The 22832-nt window shown below is 39.1% G+C and overlaps 1 protein-coding gene across 8 annotated transcripts in view; it reads left to right on the top strand.

Annotated features, from left to right (window-relative positions):
• sipa1l1 (signal-induced proliferation-associated 1 like 1) overlaps positions 1-22832 on the top strand; it is a 309330-nt gene that overhangs the window by 209170 nt on the left and 77328 nt on the right. For 7 of the 8 annotated variants that reach the window (XM_051920056.1, XM_051920059.1, XM_051920058.1 and 4 more), the window contains 3 exons: positions 6615-6893; positions 7480-7635; positions 21120-21259. In XM_051920056.1, the coding sequence (XP_051776016.1) occupies positions 6615-6893; positions 7480-7635; positions 21120-21259 (575 nt within the window). The remainder of the gene's footprint in view (positions 1-6614; positions 6894-7479; positions 7636-21119; positions 21260-22832) is intronic. The other variant, XM_051920060.1, reaches the window with a different exon arrangement.

Here is a 22832-nt window from a genome sequence, read left to right on the forward strand (position 1 = left end):
TGTAAGCACTAGTGAAAACTCAACCTTGGTGATAATGGTTTAAAAATAAGGTTGACCTTTCCTGGAGACACTAGTGAATGAGTTCAGTGGTGTCAGTAGTGTTTGACTTTCTAGCCTGTTACTGTACAGTAACAGTAAGATGAAATTCTGCCTTGGGTGAGCTTCTGTAGTCAGTCCAACAGCACAATGGCTGGGGTTCAAGTCCAACAACAGGGATGTGCCATTCTTGGGACTATATTTCCTGTCTGTTCAATTTAACTGGTCAATTTCAAATTCTAAGGACACTGATTAACTTAAATTAAAATTCCTCCATAGAGCTCATGTTCAATAATAGGCATAATGCCCCAACAAATATCACAAATTATAACTTGGACACAGCTTCTTGGTTTTCTACAAGATGTGCAATGCTGTTTTACATGCAAGACTTGCTGCAGTGAAGAACTGTCTTTGGAGACAGACAAGTGGTTTGCCTTTAAACCACAGTGGCTCTGTAGGTAAATTACAATAACTGACAGCTTCTTAGTCTTTGAAATACCACATAAACAAACAGAGATAAAGTAAGATCTGGTGAAATGAACTTTAGACTTTGAGTATAGCAATTGTAATAACAAATTGCCTCAATATGCCACTGGCGTTTTAACCAGTGATGTGAAATCTTTCCAGAGTTACAGTACCACTGATGTAAGGAATTTAATGGAGAAATTATATTTATAGACTTCTACATCTAGCTTCAGTTTTTTCATTTACCAACATTTTTCATTTAGCCCTGTGATTAACTATATTGTTTCAGGGTAATACTATTTCTCCCTCTCTCTAGATTTACAGTGTACTGTATGTATGTATGTATGTATGTATATATATATATATATATATATATATATATATATATATATATATATATATATATTATAGTACTGTGCAAAAGTTTTAGGCAGGTGTGAAAAAATGCTGTAAACAAAGAATGCTTTCAGAAATATAAATAATGATTGTTTGTTGTTATCAATTTACAAAATGCAAAGTGAGCGAACAAAACAAAAATCTAAATCAAATCAATATTTGGTGTTACTATCTTTTGCCTTCAAACCAGCATCAATTCTTATAGGTACACTTGTACAAAGTCAGGGATTTTGTAGGATTCTAGTCAGGTGTATGATCAACCAATTCTACCAAACAGGTGCTAATGATCATCAATGTCACACGTAGGTTGAAACACAGTCATTAACTGAAACAGAAACAGCTGTGTAGGAGGCTTAAAACTGGGTGAGGAACAGCCAAACTCAACTACCAAGGTGAGGTTGTGGAAGACAGTTTCATGTCATGGCATGATTGAGCACAGCAACAAGACACAAGGTAGTTCTACTGCATCAGCAAGGTCTCTCCCAGACAAAGATTTCAAAGCAGACTGGGGTTTCAAGATGTGCTGTTCAAGCTCTTTTGAAGAAGCACAAAGAAAAGGGCAATGTTGAGGATCGTAGACGCAGTGGTCGGCCAAGGAAACTTAGTGCAGCAGATGAAAGACACATCAAGCTTATTACCCTTCGAAATCAGAAGATGTCCAGCAGTGCCATCAACTCAGAACTGGCAGAAACCAGTGGGACCCAGGTACACCCATCTACTGTCCGGAGAAGTCTGGCCAGAAGTGGTCTTCATGGAAGAGTTGCAGCCAAAAAGCCATATCTCCAATGTGGAAACAAGGCCAAGCGACTCAAGTATGCACGAAAACATAGGAACTGTGGTGCAGAAAAATGGCAACAGGTGCTCTGGACTGATGAGACAAAATTTGAAATGTTTGGCTGTAGCAGAAGGCAGTTTGTTCGTCGAAGGGCTGGAGAACGGTACAATAATGAGTGTCTGCAGGCAACAGTGAAGCATGGTGGAGGTTCCTTGAACGTTTGGGGCTGCATTTCTGCAAATGGAGTTGGAGATTTGGTCAGGATTAATGGTGTTGTCAATGCTGAGAAATACAGGCAGATACTTATCCATCATGCAATACCATCAGGGAGGCGTATGATTGGCCCCAAGTTTATTCTGCAGCAGGACAACGACCCCAAACATACAGCCAAAGTCATTAAGAACTATCTTCAGCGTAAAGAAGAACAAGAAGTCCTGGAAGTGATGGTATGGCCCCCACAGAGCCCTGATCTCAACATCATCGAGTGTGTCTGGGATTACATGAAGAGACAGAAGAATGTGAGGAAGCCTACATCCACAGAAGATCTGTGGTTAGTTCTCCAAGATGTTTGAAACAACCTACCAGCCGAGTTCCTTCAAAAACTGTGTGCAAGTGTACCTAGAAGAATTGATGCTGTTTTGAAGGCAAAGGGTGGTCACACCAAATATTGATTTGATTTAGATTTCTCTTTTGTTCATTCACTGCATTTTGTTGATTGATGAAAATAAATGATTAACACTTCCATTTTTGAAAGCATTCTTTGTTTACAGCATTTTTTCACACCTGCCTAAAACTTTTGCACAGTACTGTGTGTATATATATATATATATATATATACATATATATATATATATATACATATATATATATGTGCTTATTACCGGTTAAGAACATTCCAGTTTTTATAGTTTGTTAGAATTTAAGCAGTTCAAGTCCAGTGACTAACCTAAAATGGTACCAAAGTAAGCTGTAAACTGCCAGAACCTTAAAAAAGGTTTAGGTTTCCAAAAACTAAAGCAATAATGTTATTTTTCAGAATTCTACAAAAGGGCCTTTTTCATGGAAACAAGTAAGAGCATTAACAACTTACAGTTTTTCAGTAGCAGTGGAAATTAATGAGACCTTGAAAGTTAAAGAAAAAAAATTCCTCCAGGTGTCCCAGCTTATGTGGATTCCTTATAAACCCTCTGTCTATAGAAAGGGACTGCATGACCAAATGGTGTTGCTACACCCTCAGATTGTTTGCATCAGCGTTCAAGGCTTCATTAACTTCCATTGCTGCAGAAATGCTGTTAACCCAGTGCTTGTTTCTTAAAAACAGCTTTTTAGTATAAATGAAAATTACATTATTTTTTAGCTTTGTAACCTAAACTTTTTTTTTTTTTTTCTAAAAACCTCTGGCAGTTTAACAGTTACCAGTTAGCTGCTTAAATTTCAGAAAACTGGAATGACTGGGTGTGTATGTTTGTGTGTGTGTGTATATATATATATATATATATATATATATATATATATATATATATATATATATACACATATATACATACATACATACAAACAGTGGAACCTCGGGTCACGACCGTAATTCATTCCAAAACTCTGGTCATAACCCGATTTGGTCGTGACCCAAAGTAATTTCCCCCATAGGATTGTATGTAAATACAATTAATCCGTTCCAGACCATACAAACTGTATGTAAATATACTTTTTTTTTTTTAAAGATTTTTAAGCACAAATAGTTAATTATACCATAGAATGCACAGCGTAATAGTAAACTAAATGTAAAAAATTGAATAACACTGAGAAAACTAACATTGCAAGAGTTCACCTTACGAACCACTCACTGTAAACAGTTTTTTTTAATGAGTTTTAAGCACAGGGAAAAAAAGGAACATTTGAACAAATCCGAACTTTATTTAAAAACCAACCATAAACAACCAAGACAGTAACATTGCAGGAGTTCATGCTAATAGCCTTACGACCCGATTGCTGTAAACACTTTTTTTTAATTAGTTTTAAGCACAGGGAAAAACATGAACATTTGAAAAATCCTTAATTTATACAAAAACTAACCATAAACAACCAAGTAAACTAGCCTTGCATGAGTTGAGTTCTGCCATGAAGAAAGTGAGGCGGAAGAACTAGCCACTCGTAGGATAGTTTTGCAGCAAATCGCCATGAATCTTCCTGGCTTTCTCGCATAACATCGCCTCGCTTACGCTATCCCCTGCAAGTTGCTTCTTATTCAGCCACACCAGCAACAGTTTTTCTACCTCTTCCAGCACTTGAGGCCTCTGCTTGGTTAACACTGTAACTCCTTTTGCAACATCAGCTGCTTTAATGTCCTCTTTCTGCTTTAGAATAGTCGAAATCATAGATTTTGACTTCTTGTACTCGGCAGCAAGATCAGTAACACGAACGCCACGCTCATACTTTTCAATAATTTCTTTCTTTAATTTGATTTAAATTTTCTTCAAACTTTTCTTCTCACCACTCTTCACTTGCTTAGAAGCCATAGCTAACTGCAAAATTAATGCAAAAGCACATGAAATACTGTAGAGCACAAAGAGTTCACAGCGAAAGCACGCCGAGAACAATGCACAGGGAGAGACTGAACACGTGAGGAACATATTGGCGCGTACAAACTGGAAGGGAAACGAAATAGAGCACAAAGAGTTCACAGCGAAAGCACGCATGGACGTACAAGCACGCATGTCTGACCGAGAACAATGCAACATGTGCGGAAATCATCAGCACATACAAACCGGAAGGGAAACTGGCTTGTTCGTCAAGCGAATGTGTGGTCGTGAACAGATGCAAAAGTTTGGCAAACTTTTTGGTTGTAACCCGATTTGTACGTGTTCAAAGACGTTCATGACCCGAGGTTCCACTGTATGTATGTGTGTGTGTGTGTATATATATATATATATATATATATATATATATATATATATTAGATATTAACATGCACACAATACTTAATTAACATTCTTTGACATTGTGGACTATGACCGGCAGCTTATCCTGGCCAATACCCCCAAGCCGCCAGGTGGAGCCCTCCCTGTGACATGGAGATGCCCCGGGTTCCAGCAGGACATCATGGACCTTGGAGTTTCCCTTCACAGCCCTGCTGGATACCATGGGGACCGTCAGGGGTCACTACAGGGAGGCCCGGGGACTGCTACCTGCCCTATAACCCGGAAGTATGTGTTAGTCACAGCGACAGAAGAAATGATGTACTTCCGGGATGAAGAAAAGGAGTTTTCACCTGACCCGGAAGTGCTGGGTAATCACATGGACTGAAGGATCAGAAGCACTTCCGGGTCATGGACTATAAAAGGATTGTGGGAGATCCCAGCAGTGAGCCGGAGTTGGGAGGGAGTGCGACAGAGCTGCTGGGAGGAGTGAAGGAGTTGGTATTGTATTGGATTATTTGTTACTGGAGTGTTATGGACTGGAGGTGCTTGTTGCACATTATTATTACAAAATAAATAAAATATTGGACTGACTTGTACCATGTCTGACGTGTCATCTGAGGGTTCAAGGGGACGACAATGCCCCTATATTCCACAACATGCATCAAAACATGTGAGTACTGGAACTGAAAAGCTGACAGCTTTCTCCCTATATTGCATATTGTACACCATACTGTATTTATCACAGGTGTGACTGTCAAGATTTCCCAAATTCATTCTTCCTTACATTTCAGCTACTTAGCTTTTTGTTATCAACATCTCATACTATGCGTCTGTATGTCATGTTAAAATGTAACATCACCATATAGACAGAAGTGTAGTGATTTCTACAGTGCTGTGAGAAGGCACATTCCAAGTCCTGGCTTACACTAACACTTAACAGCCCAGCTTGCTGCTCAGGAGCTTCATTAATATTAATATGTAATTGCTTACAAAAACTGGATGATTCCAATTAATATGTTTATTAATGTGGCCTTCTGTTAAAACTAAACCAATTGATTCATTAGGAAGTCTAAGTCTTTTTTTTTTTACTTGTAGACAGGGACTTTCTGAATTTGGTGCACTTTCTTATTGTAGACTCAGAATTGTACTGTATAAGTAGTGTGCTATTTATTTAATTTATAGAATATTTTGTGATGACCATATCTAGAATTTGACATTTAACACATAGAAATGCCTAAAGTAGCACACTACTCTATATGTGCACACACGTACAATACGTGTCCATGTATAGCAGTCCTGTATTTATATCTCTAATTCTTATTCTAAACATAGCTAGGTGTCCTATGTGGGGAACCTATAGATGTGATAGTGTGCATACATATGTCATTTTTCTAGTTCCTTTTTTGTTTGTAGCTGCTTGCTTTTAAGTTGAGAGTAAATCCAAGTAAGAATTTTGATGTTCATGTAAGTGATATCAAATAAAATTAAATCGGCTAAGATCAAAAAATTGACAGTCTATACTGTATTAGATCTTTCAACTCTTTTTATCTCTGTGAAGAGAAGAAGTTAATACTGCTTTTGGTTAAAGGTGTGATTTCTGGGGCATACTCCTAAAAATATCGGCAGCTCTAGTTACACAGTACAGTAGTCATCTTTGTGCTCTTTTCATCTTATTGTTGATGATGGTTGCTTCTTATACCATTACCCATGCATTTTCAAGTTCCTTCTGCTTTCAAGGTGGCCTAAATTATTTTGGAATACTTGAAGAAAAATTGTCTTCCTCAGCTATCAATCAATCAGTTAATCCATATATATTTTAGGTATTGCTTATTATAATGCAATTAATATGCCTGTTCTAGCTATGCCTACAAATACTTTCAACATGGTGAAATTCCACTGTTAACAACTTTTACAGTTTTCCTTTCCTCTAGCTTATTCAGCTGCAGCATACTCTTGGGTAGGCATAATGTAAGCATCACTTTGGTAGATAAGATTGTGGTAACTGTCGCTTTTTTCCTTTTCAGGGGCTGCACCGAGCTGTCTCGTATGCCAGTTGTTGAGTACAAGGCAAACAATGAAGGAGTTCCATACGAATACAAATTTCCATTCCGCAACAACAACAAATGGCAGCGTACTGCCTCAAGCCCGCAGCAGTCTTTGGGGTCACCTCCACAGGGCCAGGTGGCTACGCCCAGCCGCGCAGTGTCTCTTGGAGGCAGTATGGGGAAAAGCCAACCGGTTGAACGTGGAGCCATCATCCCACGTAGTGTCTCCAGTGATGGACGGCCTCTGGACCCAAAAAGGTTGGTCAGCTGTAGTTAAAGACTGGCATGTTTAAATTTGGTTGTTTAAATGAAAGACACACAGGGAGTACCAGCTGAAGGCAGGGCACGTTTTAGTATTATGTCTGACTCGGTCTGAATTGTAACTGTTTTTGACCATTTTTTTTTCTCATTTCTGTTACATTATTTAGCATTTGGTGTGGTGTGAAAACAGAATATTTTCCTCTACCAGTACCGCATGATTCTTACTGAGCCAGCACTGCTGCCCACAAGTAAACCATATTGGTGTTTTGTGTCATTTTTAGTTTAATTAAATCCAGATGTTAACCTTGATGAAAAACATTTCTGCACCATGAATTTCAGTCATGCCTTTGATATCTGAGGTTTATACATTATTTAGTTGTATCAGAATTCTTTGGAAGAGCACATTTTTCTATACGTGTATTACAAAAGTGCCACATTCTGCCTGTCCTAATGTAACTGTGACACATTTCATGAGTAAATACGCAGCCTAACTGTAAAAATCTTACATTTGCTAATCAAGGGTCTCTAGACCACATTGACTGGTATCCAAGCTCCTCATTTCTCCATCTTCTCCCCACGTCAGGTTCTCTCCCAGCTCAGAAAACAACTACACTTTTGGTTCTTCTGTGACTGTGGGAAGGACGCCACACTGCCGAAATTCTCCAAGTAGTCTTTCTTATTCCAGTGACACTGGCTCAGGGGGTAGCTCGCACTGGCGGCAGAAGTCTGTGCCGGAAGGGTAAGACATTTGTTGTGGTTTGTAGTTGGGGAGCCCCAAGAGAGTGCTGTTTTTACTGGCTTTTCTTTTGTCTCATTGCTCATCTGCTTTTACAGACAAAGGAATATTTTTTTTTAATTCTACTATATCCCACCAAATTTTTTTTCTTTTTATATTTCTGGCACACGGTATTTCTCATCTCATTTTTCCAATTGCTTTTTCCAGTAACTGAGTAGGGCCAAACAGACTTTCTGCTCCACCTCCTGGAATTTTCAGTCGAGCAGGTCGATATACTACCACAGATGGAGAAAGCACGTTTTTAAATGGGACTGGTCCAGGAGGTGTTCAAAATAAGTAGGCAAGGGTTGAAACCAGCAAGTTAAAATGCATGTTCATTAAGGCCAAACAAAACCCTAAATTGAAGTCAAAAGATAAAGCTAAAGTTCAAGTACTAGGAAAGGCTAACCAATAATAATCGCACACTGCATTTTGAGGGAGTTTATCCATAATCTTGGATACCTGGGAGTGAACTATACCGATTAACCTGTCAGACTAATGTGTCACCGACTGAGACCCCCAAAAACACACCACAGCAACTAAGTAATGAATTGATATCATCCATGATAAACAAAACGGTGAGGGGAAAGATGCAAAGATGTTATGTCAAAACCCAGAACGGTGAAGAAAGAACACATAGCATTAAAAGTTGGTAATAATTAAAACAAATAAACATTACACCAATATGCTGTTGGCAGTTTACCTCCTCCTCACAAGATATCCAAACCAGCAGAACTGGTTCCACCTACTCCAGTACCGCAAAAGTCATTCTTGGTTATTGAGACACTCACCCTGTTGCATAGAGTGAACGCCTGCAATTTTTGTGGAGGAAAATCTGTAATGGTGACACTGCCTCTCCAAAATGTTGGTCAATCCTCTGTACCCAACGCTATGAGCATGACTCTGAGCTCACCAGCACACAACACAGTATAGTTCAAAAATCTCAGGAGGCTTTTTCCCTCATTCAATCTATGCAATACTGAACAATGCCGTACTATACTTGTGACAATTTCTCCCATTTGGGAATAATCTGGCGCTAGAGCAACTAACATCATCTTATTCCTGCTCTTACTTCACCACAAGCTGTGCACCCCTTTGTATCCAACAGGGGGGATGTGTTTTAAACCTGTATACAATCCATTCACTAACCAAAGTGGAAATACTAAGATGAGAAACAGGATCTCTTTAATTTGCTTTAAAATGATAGATAGATAGATAGATAGATAGATAGATAGATAGATAGATAGATACTTCCTTCCTTCCTTCCTTCCTTCCTTCCTTCCTTCCTTCCTTCCTTCCTTCCTTCACATTCTCCAGCAGCAGCATACTGATACAATAAATAATATTAAATTAAAGAAAGATAATAATGCAGGTGAAAAAACAGACAATAACTTTGTATAATGTTAAATGTTAATGTTTACCCCCCCCCCCCCGGGTGGAATTGAAGAGTCGCATAGTTTGGGGGAGGAACGATCTCCTCAATCTGTCAGTGGAGCAGGACAGTGACAGCAGTCTGTCGCTGAAGCTGCTCTTCTTTCTGGAGATGATACTATTTAGTGGATGCAGTGGATTCTCCATAATTGATAGGAGCCTGCTGAGCGCCCTTCGCTCTGCCACAGATGTTAAACTGTCCAGCTCCATGCCAACAATAGAGCCTGCCTTCCTCACCAGTTTGTCCAGGCGTGAGGCGTCTTTCCTCTTAATACTGCCTCCCCAGCACACCACCGCGTAGAAGAGGGCGCTTGCCACAGCTGTCTGATAGAACATCTGCAGCATCTTATTGCAGATGTTGAAGGACGCCAGCCTTCTAAGGAAGTATAGTCGGCTCTGTCCTTTCTTACACAGAGCATCAGTATTGGCAGTCCAGTCTAATTTATCATCCAGCTGCACTCCCAGATATTTATAGGTCTGCACCATCTGCACACAGTCACCTCTGATGATCACGGGGTCCATGAGGGGTCTGGTCCTCCTAAAATCCACCACCAGCTCCTTGGTTTTGCTGGTGTTCAGGTGTAGGTGGTTTGAGTTGCACCATTTAACAAAGTCCTTGATTAGGTCCCTATACTCCTCCTCCAGCCCATTCCTGATGCAGCCCACGATAGCAGTGTCATCAGTGAACTTTTGCACATGGCAGGACTCCGAGTTGTATTGGAAGTCCGATGTATATAGGCTGAACAGGACCGGAGAAAGTACAGTCCCCTGTGGCGCTCCTGTGTTGCTGACCACAATGTCAGACGTGCAGTTCCCAAGACGCACATACTGAGGTCTGTCTTTAAGATAGTCCACGATCCATGCCACTAGGTATGAATCTAATCCCATCTCTGTCAGCTTGTCCCAATTCTCATTTCAGTATAATGATTGTATACATGCCTACATCCAAAGAGAAGCCACTGGAACCATGCAGTTGTCTTACAGTTCTTCAGTAAGGTCTAAGACGATTGCATTCCATACTTTTGGTGGAGTAAGAAGGCATACTTCGTGGCACAGAGTTGACGTCATATCTGTGCTGACGGGGCTTCTGGCTTTGAGACTTCCTGACAAGCCTTATATACCCACACTTTACTCTGACCAATGCCATGGATGTGTTTGGGTCTGTCCTGCCCATTTAGCTCATTCAATGAGCTATTTCTACTGACCAGTGCTGTATATGCATTTATGTGGTCTAGCTCTGTTCTTACCAATTAGATTGTTCAGTGAGTTATTTGCAGGTTCTGCTGACCAATGCTACATACAGATAAGGCTCCCATCCACAAAATACAGCACATTCTTTCATTATCTACCAAACAGTGCATCGAAATCTTCCAACTTTTAGAAATTCTTGCACATTTTACTGCAGAAATGAATGTACTTACAGTATGTATGCTAAAACACATGCTCACGATATCACAGTTATTTTCTTACTGTAGTTACACGCTTTCATTTTACTACCTGAACTAGATGGAAAATGATTTAAATTTGTTATAATGCATTATGTGGAATTATTTGAAAATGCACCACTTTCTCCAACTTATGGTCAGTGTCTCCCATTTCTTGTTGCTGGTGTATTGGACTTATTTCCCAATTAATGTAAGCAAAATCCTTGCTTTTATGAAATATTAAATCAAGCACTTTATAAAAAATATATGGAGAATTGGAGAGATGCAGTAGAGGGTCATCAGTACTGCTATTACTCAGCCATTTTAAGCCCCTGTCACATTAGATGACTTTACAGTGATTTTCAGTCATAGCCTTCATCTACATAATTTTGCGAGTCTGGGGCAACTGGCAGGATGCTTCTGTGAAGGGCAGTCGCCAAGCATGAAATACCCTGCAATTGACCACGAGAAAATCAAACAAGAGAAGCTTGTCTGTCTAATATCTTGTGTTTTATGTACCCTGGAAGAATAGGAAAAAGGTGATAAGATTGCGGCTAAACTTGAAGACCTGTTATTCCCTCATATAGCACCAGCTCTGCCTGAAAAGGGCGAGCTTGCATTGTGCTGGAAAGTCGGAACACAGAAACCGAATTAGACTTTCAGTGCTGGGAACTGACACGGCCCGGGGATGAAATTAGCAACAACAGTCAGCAAATCTGGAAGTTGAGTAATGTGAGATCAGCTTTATTTGTCTGTTTGCCATACTGGGAGACCATGATGAGCCTTAGAGAAGAAGAGCTAGCACCCCCTTCAACTGTCTAAAGTATAGTGATGGTTTACAATATGTAAAAAAAAAAAAAAAAAACTTACTTTGGTTTAGATTCATGCTGTGTTCACTTTATTGGACAGATGACACATGTATAATGGGAGCAATATAACAATTTCCTTAATTCTGGATACTAAAAAACTTTGGTTATAAGAATAATTTTGCTTACTTTTCTTGTATTTTTACTGTACTTATAAAGCTACATATAAGTGTTTACATCACAGCCTTATAACAATAAATGTTGAAATCTGGGACACATTTTGTAAGGTTTGTGCAAGCTGAGTTTTATTCATTTTTAAAATTTTCATAATTTTTATATTGATACCTTCTTTTAACTTTAAAATTTCTAGGTCATCGTTCAAATTTGTTATGTGAGTTTAGATTTTTCTGTACAGCGATTTGGATAAAGATGTCTTCCAAATAAAGAATAATACCAACATATTGTTTATACCCAAAAATGCATTGTAATGTTTATACCTTTACAAATTGTGCTTCCCAAAAGGCCAAATGCTAAACCAGTTGTTCTGTGGTTGGCCTAAAGGCAAACTTGTCTTCATTTAATTCCACCTCTCTCTCTCATCACATACATCACCTCCAAGGTATGTCACAAACATATACATTATGTGAGCAGGAAAACAATTTGGCCAAGTGCTGCTGTTCTTATTAACACTCCATTCTGACCTAAGCTCTGTGGCCTGATATGTGGTGTTTTAGTAGCTAAAACTTTCATACATTAATTGGCACCCAACCCAAAGGGTGTTGCCGCAGACAGGGCCTGAAATTCCTTTTTGATGGGGGAATTCCCACATATAGATGCAAATACAGGGGATTTTACATTTTTGTGGGGATTTCAGTATGGTTATATAAAGAATGAAGTAATTGTCATTTATATTACCATTTTTATCATACCAAATGTACTCTGCTCAGTGTTTTAAAAAATAATGACTTAAAGTCTATACCAACAAAATCAGACTAATATTACATCAGTGCCACTTAAATTAGTAAAGGCCAAGGTCACACTTTAATCTTGAACATCTCATTTACAATCACCCTAAAGCTGCTTTTCTAATGATATGCTTTTCAAATCAGATTTAACGTTAGGCAATATTTATGACCATTGTTGTTATGAGATTTATGTTTACATCAGTACATAGAGACAGCGGTTGGTTAACATGTAATGGATAAGTCAAATTAAATTTTCAAATGTCAAAAACAAGTGACGCTTAAATCTTTGTAATGTCTGCCACCCCTCCTTTTTTTCCCAAGACTGGCTTTTGTGAAATCAGACTTCTCAGTTGAAAAACACTCTGTAATTTCTGAATTGCTTTCTGAAAGTCTTTATTGCGTAGTCTTCAAGATTCCTTATAGAAGTGATCAGACATTTGTTGTTGCTTATGCCTGTGGACTCCTTCACAATTTGCCTCAAAACAGGACTTGCTGCATTAATTACTGTGATGATGTCTTACATCATTGAGACCAAATTCAAGCACATGTTGTATGTTCTTTGGTTATATTTCACTCTTTTAATACAACACTGCACAGGCCTAAAATTGAATCCATCCCCAAATGTTTAGTGCTTGATAATTCATTTTTAGCAATGAAATCAACTGTTTTAGTAGCCTCACAACTGCACAGGCCTACAAATATGTACTACCAGTAACGTATTAAGAAATTAAATCATTTGACTGATCTCTGTCATACTTTAAGATGCCTTATGAGCTTAGCTAAATGAATGTCTGGCAAATGTGGACAATTTGAATGTATGTTTTATTTGTACATTAACATAAAGGTCTTCTTTTACACCTACCATTAAAATGTGTTTTTGTTGACCCAGCTACCATCTGATAGCACTTGACTACCTTAAAAACTGTGTAAATGCGCCTGCAATTGGAACTCTCAGGCCAGATTCCGAAGCTGTCACAGACAACGGCCACATTTAACAAAAGTGTAAATGGAGACGTATTTTCCATCCACATACAACAAGCACATAACAGCCATGTCACATTCTGGGACTGTCACATTCATAGACTTCTTAGTGAGATGACTGCAGTTGGTGGCATGCTCACATGAAGCCCAGTCACATAATGTGACGGGCTCAGCAACTCACTCTGACTGGTCTGCTCCTTTCACTGTGGGTTCTCTGTGTATTATAGCTGAACACCAATAAGCACTCATCTTGAAGTAAAATACATATAATGCAGCTACAAGTAATAAGGAATACAGATGTTTTGAACCTCACAGACAGAAGAGATGCTTGTCCATCTGATGTCTTGTGCTTTATGTACCAGGAGAGCAGTGATTGCTCCTGAACTTGTTGAACCTATAAATTCTTCTTAACACTAGAATTACCAGAGCCACGAAAAAACTCGTAGATCTGGCCCTCCTTAAATCCCATCGCACCTCTCCCTCTGCGTCTTTTGTCCTGTAAATGTGCCGATAAAGACAAGCAGCAAGCAGCCTGCTATTCCATCTCCCACCGCCACAGAACGTGCACAAAGTTCTCCCAGCTCATGCCTTGATTATCTGGAAGTGAAGTGCTAGAGTTTTAGAGTTGAAATAATAGATCGTTATTTGGAACAAATGCATTTCATGTGTGTTCTGTTTCTACAATAATCTGTGTAAACACATTGTTAAAACAGAAACGTTTTTCATATTTTAGTAGTAAATGACAAAATGCTGGTATAAACTGTATAATGTGAAGCCTGAAGTCCAAAGATCAAATAAACACTTTCATAAAAGGTTCAAGGACGATATAACAGCATCCGTGGCGTAGCAGTAAGATTTGCTGACTTGTTCCCGGTTCGATCCTCACTACCTCCTATATTTGCCGTTTTTCAGTAGTGAGCTGCTCTTTTTGTTAATATTATACAGTACACACAAACATTTGGTTTGTGTCTGTAACAGACGGTGTACTTTTATAGTGCTTATAAAAGTTACCGTTTTTTTTCTTTTCACTTTTATTCTCTCAGTCACAATCACGATACATACTACCACCCCCCCCCCCCCACCACCAGGTATCTGACGCTGTTAGTTTTTATTTGAAACTGGAAATAACTGTAGACGTGAATGGTGTTTTGAGGCAATGGAACTGGACATTCTCTGATCTGGAGGGATATATCGTGATGTTTGGATACAAATATAAGAAAAAATCAAGACAAAACTGAAGATTCCTCTGAAACAGTATGTTTGTGATATTCGTGATCAGCACCCAAAAATCTATAAGAAACACCCAACAGTGTTCAAGAAGCAAAACGTTGTTGTGCAGTGTTATCAGACTCAGGCCACAAGATTAGCAGCTGTAATGGTCACGTTTGACATACCATCTGACTAGAAGTCATGTAAACAGTCCTGTCACAGTATGCAACTTTTTGTCATGCAGCATATCACATTTGCTGACCACAGTCGTTACACCATGTCAATTTATACAACTGAAAGTCACACCCCATGTCATATTTACCGACTGAGCGGCATATCTTCTAGTGTAGTTGTGCTTGCCCTTTTTTCTGTCAGCCAATAGCATGCTGCCTAACAGAGCTGGGTGAGTTCAGCAGCAATCTTGGCTCATTTTTCTCATTTTTTTTCCTTTTGTCATGGTGTGTAAAAGACATCAGAGAGACTAGCTTCTCTTCTGTTTGTGAAGTCCACAGTCCCTGTCCTGCTTGACGGAGCCAGGGCTGTACCGTCACTGAGTGAAGGGTTAACAGGTGTAGCAAGTTCAGTTGCAGTCTCTGTGTTCTTTTTTTTTTTCTTTTTTCCATTCTGTTTGAGTATGTAAAATGCAACACAAAAGAAAGACATCCGTGGTTCATATTCCTGATTGCAACATTCTACGCATTGAACTTCCGGATAAGCATTCATTGCAATTCAGCTCATTGGCACACAGAGCCGCCCCTGTGACTAAAGAGAAAATGAAACGTGTTTGATTTTATCCTGGCCATTCACAGACTAGTTGGTCTCAGTCATTGGGTATGTCATGTTAGATAATCGACTTCACTGTCTGTGTCCAGCTGGCTTAGATTATGCAAAGAAGGCTACACTGGAAAAAAACTGGAAAGTCCTCTAATATCACAAGGTCTTAAGGTGATATTTTACACAGAAGTTGATTTGCACTTTACACAGAGAAGGTCACATCAGATCTCTCTCTAAATATGATGAGGACACTTGAGGCGCATCTTGATTCCAATTGTCAAAGTAATATACCTAAATTACATTCGGTACAATGCCAAGTGTAAAGAGGCCATAGGGAAGCTGATTTAGTAAATGTGCCAAGGCAAAGAGATAGCCATTTGTCTTGAAACTTGTCTCAGTTTTTCTTTGCTGTAAATGTGTCTGGCCCTGCCTGCACAGAGTCTGTTCATTCTCCATGTGCTAAGATAGGTTTTCCTCAAAGTGTTTTGGTTTTCTTCCCACATCCCAAAACATCCAGATTAGGCAAACTGGTATCTCTGTAGGCTCATGTATAAGAGTGCTCTGCGTTGGAGGAGTGCCCCATCCAATTTTGATTTCCACCTAATGCTTAGTGATGCTTGAATCTGTACTAGCTCATTATAACCATTAACTGGAAAAATGGGTTAGAAGATTGATAGAAGGATGTGCAATTGCAGAAACATCCATTACTTTGAGACACTGAATTCATAGTCTTCAATCCCTCATCAAGATTACATTGGTAATCCATTTTACTAACACTCCAAGATGCTCCAAGTTTAAAAAGTTGTAACTCGGTTTAATTTGCTCATACTGCTGAATTAACAGGGTTGTGGGATAAAATTGGCAAAAAACAAGATCATTTTATTTTGTTTTCTTAAAAGAGTAGCAAGATGTATTAGCTTTAGTAAATTAGACCAAACAGGATTTTTGAATAAAGTGGGATTCCCATTATGCCCCAATGAAATTCAAGGCCTGTGGTCCTTGGAGTATTGCTTTTAACATTCCCAAAGACATGCATGTTGAGATTTAGTTTTGCTGTCTCATTTTAGGGATATGGTCACATTGCTAGAAGACAGCACAAGTTGAAAATTTAATAAAACTAGAAACCGTCGCTAGGTCTGCTTTATATAGCTCTGTGCTACTGGTAGCTGGACCAGTTTGATGGCACCAGTTTTGTTGGTCTTGTTTTATGCTGATTATATCGATCTACACATACACTGATCACACATAATCTAATTTGCTGGTCATGTAAGAATCTGAGCTTATGCACTTGTACAAACCACAAGGCACACATCACTCAGCCACACATTCTGGTCCCTAGTCATCCTAATCCACGTGTGTTTGGATCATGTGGTTAAAAAAACAAACTGGATATGACAGGGTCGTGTGCTGATAAAGCATATATTAGGAAATTAAGTAGGTACCAACTTACATTTAGTTGATTGCAAGGCACACTGTTGGCCACCCTAATCGGCATATTTTTGGAATGTGGAAAGAAGCCACTGTCCCTAGAAGAAATAAAACATAACCACATGGAGTGAACCTGCCAGATACACAAATGCTGACTGGGCACTGTATCACTCTACCACCCTAGATAAAGATGTGTGTAGACCTTTATGAAGTGTACATTTATCTTTTTTCAAATGTAAGTGTTGCTGTCATAGGTGGTCTATGGCGTCAGGATAATTTTAAACAAATAACCACACCCCGCAAAAGTGCAGGCTCAAATCAGGTGCAGGTATGTACAAACGCGATTCACTCCAGGGACAGATGAGGGTGCCTGGCTAATTGCGAACAAGAGTCAAATGCCTCATTATTGCCTCGGAGGGAGCGGCGCCATCACACCTGCACCCCATTAGAGTAGCCGGTTATAAAAAGAGCCTGCACGGGACAAGAGGGGGATCAGAAGAAAAAATGAAAAGACAGAAAGTATGGAGGTTAAATGGAGAGAAACAGGCAGGAAGGGGACAGAGCAAGTGCGAAAGAGAGATCAGAGGCAGGCAGTTTGGGGGGTGGATGCATGCGGCCGACACTCAGGGGTGACCTGTTGGTTAAGTGGCTCTTCTGCGTCAGTCGTTTGAATGCAGCAGGAGTCGGGGAGGCTTGGCGGGGCACGACAGGCGGCAACAGGGATGCGAGCCTAGAAGAGATGAGGTTCGGTGTGGCACCTTTCTGGGTTCCAAGAGATGTCAGGGACCCAAAACTGTAGAAGACTGTTGGCTGTGCCTGTCATTTAGGCATGTCCTCTACTGCAGGGTTCCGTGCAGGGGAAGTAGAGGAGACGTCAGATTTAAAGGGACACACCTGAACTCGGGGGGTTTTAAAGGACAATTTCCTGCTACAGAATTTTAACCATGATTTATGGATATTTATTTATCGTACTTTTCACCTCCACATATTTGTTTTATGGATTATTTATTTACAAGAAGATTGCTCTTCACTGATGCACACTTTTGTTTTCTGATTTTTTTTTTTTATTTTTTTTTTTAAATAAAAGCACTTTTTGACCTTTGCACCTATCCCTTGTCCGGATGTATGTGTCCTCGTTTGCCTGGCTCAGGCTTGGTTACATTATTCACAGTTGTGTGTTCAAGAGGCTCCCAAAGGCAAATAGGTGCATGGAATCAACTTGCACCGTCACAGTTACAGACTGACAGTTGAGTTCAGTTTGTCACTTACTGGTAAGTGTCCTTCTGAATGTTAGATTAGCATGTTTAGATTTTGGATCCTTCTTTCTAAGATGATGTTTTTTAGGATTCTGCTTCTTGCAGCTTTGTGGCCAATCAAAACATTTACATATTACTGTGAGGCTGTATTTAATGTTAGATTGCTGGCTTGATAGAACACACTGGTAGATAATATTGACAGGTTGAAGCACTCTTGTAAATGAAGTTAAAAGCTTGGTTGACTGGACACTTTTATGACTTTTTGATAACGAGGCAATGTTACATTACTGGCAACTAGGAGCTATGAATAAGCAGGGCCAGATGCACGGCATTGGTGTAAATTGTTTCTAAAACAAACATCATATCGCACATAGAGCTGCAGTTTTTTTTTTCTTCTTCTTCTTCACCCTTTAAGAGGCCCAAGCATCCACATGTTATAGCCCAGCTTAGTGTAAAGCCTACTCCAGGGCAGCTGGAAATTTTCAGGAATATCTAATGTTCATAAAAATAGTTATTTTGTCTTGTTTTTGCATGCCGCCAAGATAGCCAATTTCCTCCTTTTGAGTGTAGTTTCCCAATCAATATCATGTTCTCATCCTTCACTTCTGCATGTCTTTCAGTTCATTTTTAATTTTAATTCCATGCCATAACTTCCTTTTTTTTTTTTTTTCTTGCAAACTGGACTTCTTTTCTGCATCTCTTGCTGCAGATGTGACATCTCATCTTTCCACTTTGGTGTGTTCATGTCTGCTCTCAAGTGTGTTTGCACACATAAAGGCCGATTTATGTTTTTGCATCAAGACTATGCCAGGGCAATGCGGCGTCGAAAGCAGTTTGTACTTCTGTGTTACACTGCATCGTAGTCACACACCTGAATGTTAGTTGTTGGTGTTTGTAGCACGCAAGAAAAACAATCGACCCATTAAAATTCAGGCAGTGTTTGCCCTCCAGGATTACCGCTCCACTTGCTACACATTGTTTTCTGTAGGAGAATGCACTTGTCCTTCACATTTTTTCACTTTTTCATGTATTCCACGACTTTCAAACCAGAAGACAAATGGAAACTTGTTTCTGGAAATACATCGTTACCAAACTTGGCCAATCAGAATCCTAGGGGTCTGCATCGGTTTCACATCAACGTGACACAGAGCCATATTTTTGAGGAGGTGTGCATCAGGCCACGTTGTAGACAGGCTATAGGTGACACAGACTGTGGCATAGTCTCGATGCAGAAGTATAAATCAGCCTTTACATTATGATAACTGTCTGTTCGGTCACCTATCTGTGTTATTACTATAGTTTTGTTTTTAATGTTATTTGTTGTACTGTCATTTTGATTACAGTTTTGTTGATAAGCAATGCTATTTTGTGTGGTTTTCTTAAGGGTACAGTCATATAATTTATAGTTACTATGTCGGTTGCTGGCCATGTGGTCAATGACATTGAGACACGTTATAATATCATATCATGACTATTTAATATGGCGATTAGCAACAATCGGTATGCTAGTTTTTCATTATTGTCATTTAACCTAACACAGTGACCGAGTGTATTTAGTGCACAGTATTTTTAGACTCGTCACTACCTTTAGGTTATAACGTTTGAAATCTGTTTTTTCTCATTTCCCTTAAAGTATCCTTTTTTTGTGTCTTGCCCCTAAACAAAGACCTTCACGCCTCGGTCCACTATCCCCCAGCTTGCTTTTATGTTCCCATCATTACTGTTTCAAAATTAATTTTCAGTCTGTGTTTTGGAAGAATCTACTTGTTCTACACAAAAAGATATTAGCAGTCCAATCATTTTTGTGAATACATGAAACAAATGTATCTGATCACTGCAAATATAATGTGACCAAAAATGCTATTTCTGTTTGACCTAATCATTGTTTTATTTTATAACTTTGGAATAAATTAAAGGTCACTGCTATGTCACAACTCAGCTAATTTGGAAAGCATTGCTTTCTACAACTTTCTACAAAATCGACCACTTTGAAGGACATTTTACTTGAAATTTCCTTTTTGAGGAATATTACATGAATGTATCATTGTTTCCATACTGCACATACACAAAGATCCATTACATAGTGTAAGTACGTTATAGTTCACTTAAACATTCTGAGTGTGGCATAGTCGCGAGAGCTGCTGCTGATGCCACCATACAGTTCCAGATATCTGGTTTCAAGGCCTACTGTATTACATCATCAGAAAAGCTATGACAAGAACAGGCCATTCAGTCCGACAAGCTTGTCCATCCTGTTCACTTAGATCATCCAAACTAAGATCAAATCAAGACTGTAAGACCCCTAAAGCCATGCTGTCTAACACACTGCTTGGTAATATGTGTCTGTGTTTCTTTGTGTGAAGACAAACTTTCTGGCATTTATGCAAAAGTTTCCAACCATGTACCTGTGTTCTTTAAAGTAACAACTAGGATCCACTGTACTCACTCCTTTTAGAATGTTAAACACTTCAGTCATGTCCCCTCTTAATGTTCATTTGCATAAACTAAAAAGCTTCAACCTCTCCTCATAGCCCGTATGTCTTGAACCTAGAATCACCATAGCTGCCTAGTTCTCTGGACTTTCTGTCTAGTGTTGTAGTGCCCTTTTTTATAATATAGAGACAAACACTGTGCACAGTGCTCCAGGTGAGGCCTCACTTGTGTTTTTTATAACTTAAGCATAACCTTCCTTGACTTGTACCCTACACATCATGATGCGTAACCTAACATCATGTTAACTTGTTCTCTTCTATTCAATGTCTGAATGTTCACAGCGCTGAGTCTACGCTTTGAATGGTTAAACGTTTTAAGAGTGAAAAGATAATTACAATTTATATTGACGGGATTTAACAAACTGAGAATAATAAGTCAGGGAAAAGTGTTTAAAAAAAAAAAAAAAAGTACATTATACATAATAAAAAAAATTATAATTCCAAAAACGCTTCAAGGTAAAAATGATAAAAACTTTATGAATTGCACCATTAGTTGTATGTGATTTTTTTCCTAACTTGGTTTTTTTTTTTAGTTTTTTTTTTTTTTTCCTCTTTTCATTTAGTGACTTCTCCATCTCATGTTCATTTCAGGAGGTGATACACTGCAGGTTTCGTTCACTGCTATAGCTTGACATTGAGAAATTAACAAAGAACTGTCCTTTTCCTTTATTTAATGTTTCAGGTTTGGAGCAAATCGAAACTCTCCTCTCTCCATGGATCGGCAGAATGCTACTGACCTTGGTATGAGTGGCAAATCAGCTTCCAGCTGGCAGAGGAATGAAGATGGAAGCGGTGGAGGAAGTAGCGAAAGAAACTTGGCAGGTATTTCTGACATTTGTCTGGCCCATAGTTATTAACGCCACATAATCTAGACCATTTGTAATGTAGGCTTTGGCTTCCCCCACCCTAAGGTATCTGAGTTATTTTATTAGGTTACCTCTGTGGGGAACACATACACACAATCAGATGCCACTTAGCTTGACTTACCTACTACAGTGTAGGACCACCCTTTTAGTGGCCAGCACAAATTCAAGAGGGTATCGACAAAGCTCACAAAACTTTTTGCCATCTCAAGCAATGGAGGGAAATCCTACCAATCAAAAGTTAAATCTTTGAAGCTTCATCAACACCCATCTTCTTTTACAGATATGAAATGTGTACTCTAGCCTGTGCCATTGACAGAATGCAGGATTGATCCATGAATGTATTGTGGTTATTCCAAATTCTGATTAAACGCCTGCATGTAGTAGTAGCTCAAGCTGAGACTCTTTAGACCCAGGTGAAAGCTTTCCCACCTTTACTCATCTAGTTTTGGTTATTATATGCCCCACTGTGGTCTCATATTCCCGTTTTTATTTGACAGAAGTGGAACCCAATGTGGTCTTCAGTTGCCATTGCCCACTTTCCTGAAAATCCAATGCATTGTGTGTTTATACATGGCTTACTTGTTGACACAGTTTTTATTTTGGTTTTTAAGGCTGGCCTTTCTGTTATGATTCAGGCTATATTCCCTTTATCTGAAGAGCTGCACAGAAGACCTTGGCCATTTAAGAGGTACTTGTGCCTCAGAATGCAAAGACATTTGGAGTTGCTAAGGGGGGAACATTATCCTGGTCTTCTTTTGGTGAAAGAATGAAACAAGTGCCATCATATTTCAAGCGCATGTCTAAACAAGCAGTCTGGCACTGTTTGCACATTGGAGGCACTGGACACATCCATCCTGTAGGGCCATCCAGTTGCTATGAACCTGCTTATCACTTTTTAAGTAATTTATTTCCCGTGCCATCTGGTTTTTTTTTGATCTGTAATCACAATATTTGAGTCATGGTAATCTATGAATAGCCTCACATAAAAGTCAGGCGTGAGTCATCGTGGAAGCAACGTCCACAGTCATGCCAACAATTTCTATGCTAACAGTGTGTTTTTCAGTGACATGCCTTGAGTCATTGTTAGATTTGACTGTACTCCTCCAGATTTAACAAAATAGTCCAGAGCAGATGCTCCATCAAGCCCATTCTCAAAAGAACTGATACTTCCTTATGTGCAGTCATTTATTCACAGTATACCTTGAAACAGTAAGCTCTGCAATTAACTTGCCTTTTTCTGTGCTATTATATTTTTTCATTAATACCAATGTACTGTAAATCTGCTGATCTGGAAGCTGGCTGTCAAAGTGATGTGGCTAGAGCTGTAAAATGTACTGTTCTGTAAAGCATACAATTACTTTGTGTCAGTATGCATTCTGGACTCCTGCTTGCCTCTATTGTTAGTGGAATGGAAAGCTGATTTACATTATATATGTGTGTCTAGCATGAAATATCCCTGAAAGCTTTTAGTTAATTTTGATGAATTGGTTATCACCAGAGACCATTGCTCAATTTCCAGACCAGTCAAT

The sequence above is a fragment of the Erpetoichthys calabaricus genome, chromosome 16, assembly GCF_900747795.2.
Source record: "Erpetoichthys calabaricus chromosome 16, fErpCal1.3, whole genome shotgun sequence".
Taxonomy (NCBI): domain Eukaryota; kingdom Metazoa; phylum Chordata; class Cladistia; order Polypteriformes; family Polypteridae; genus Erpetoichthys; species Erpetoichthys calabaricus.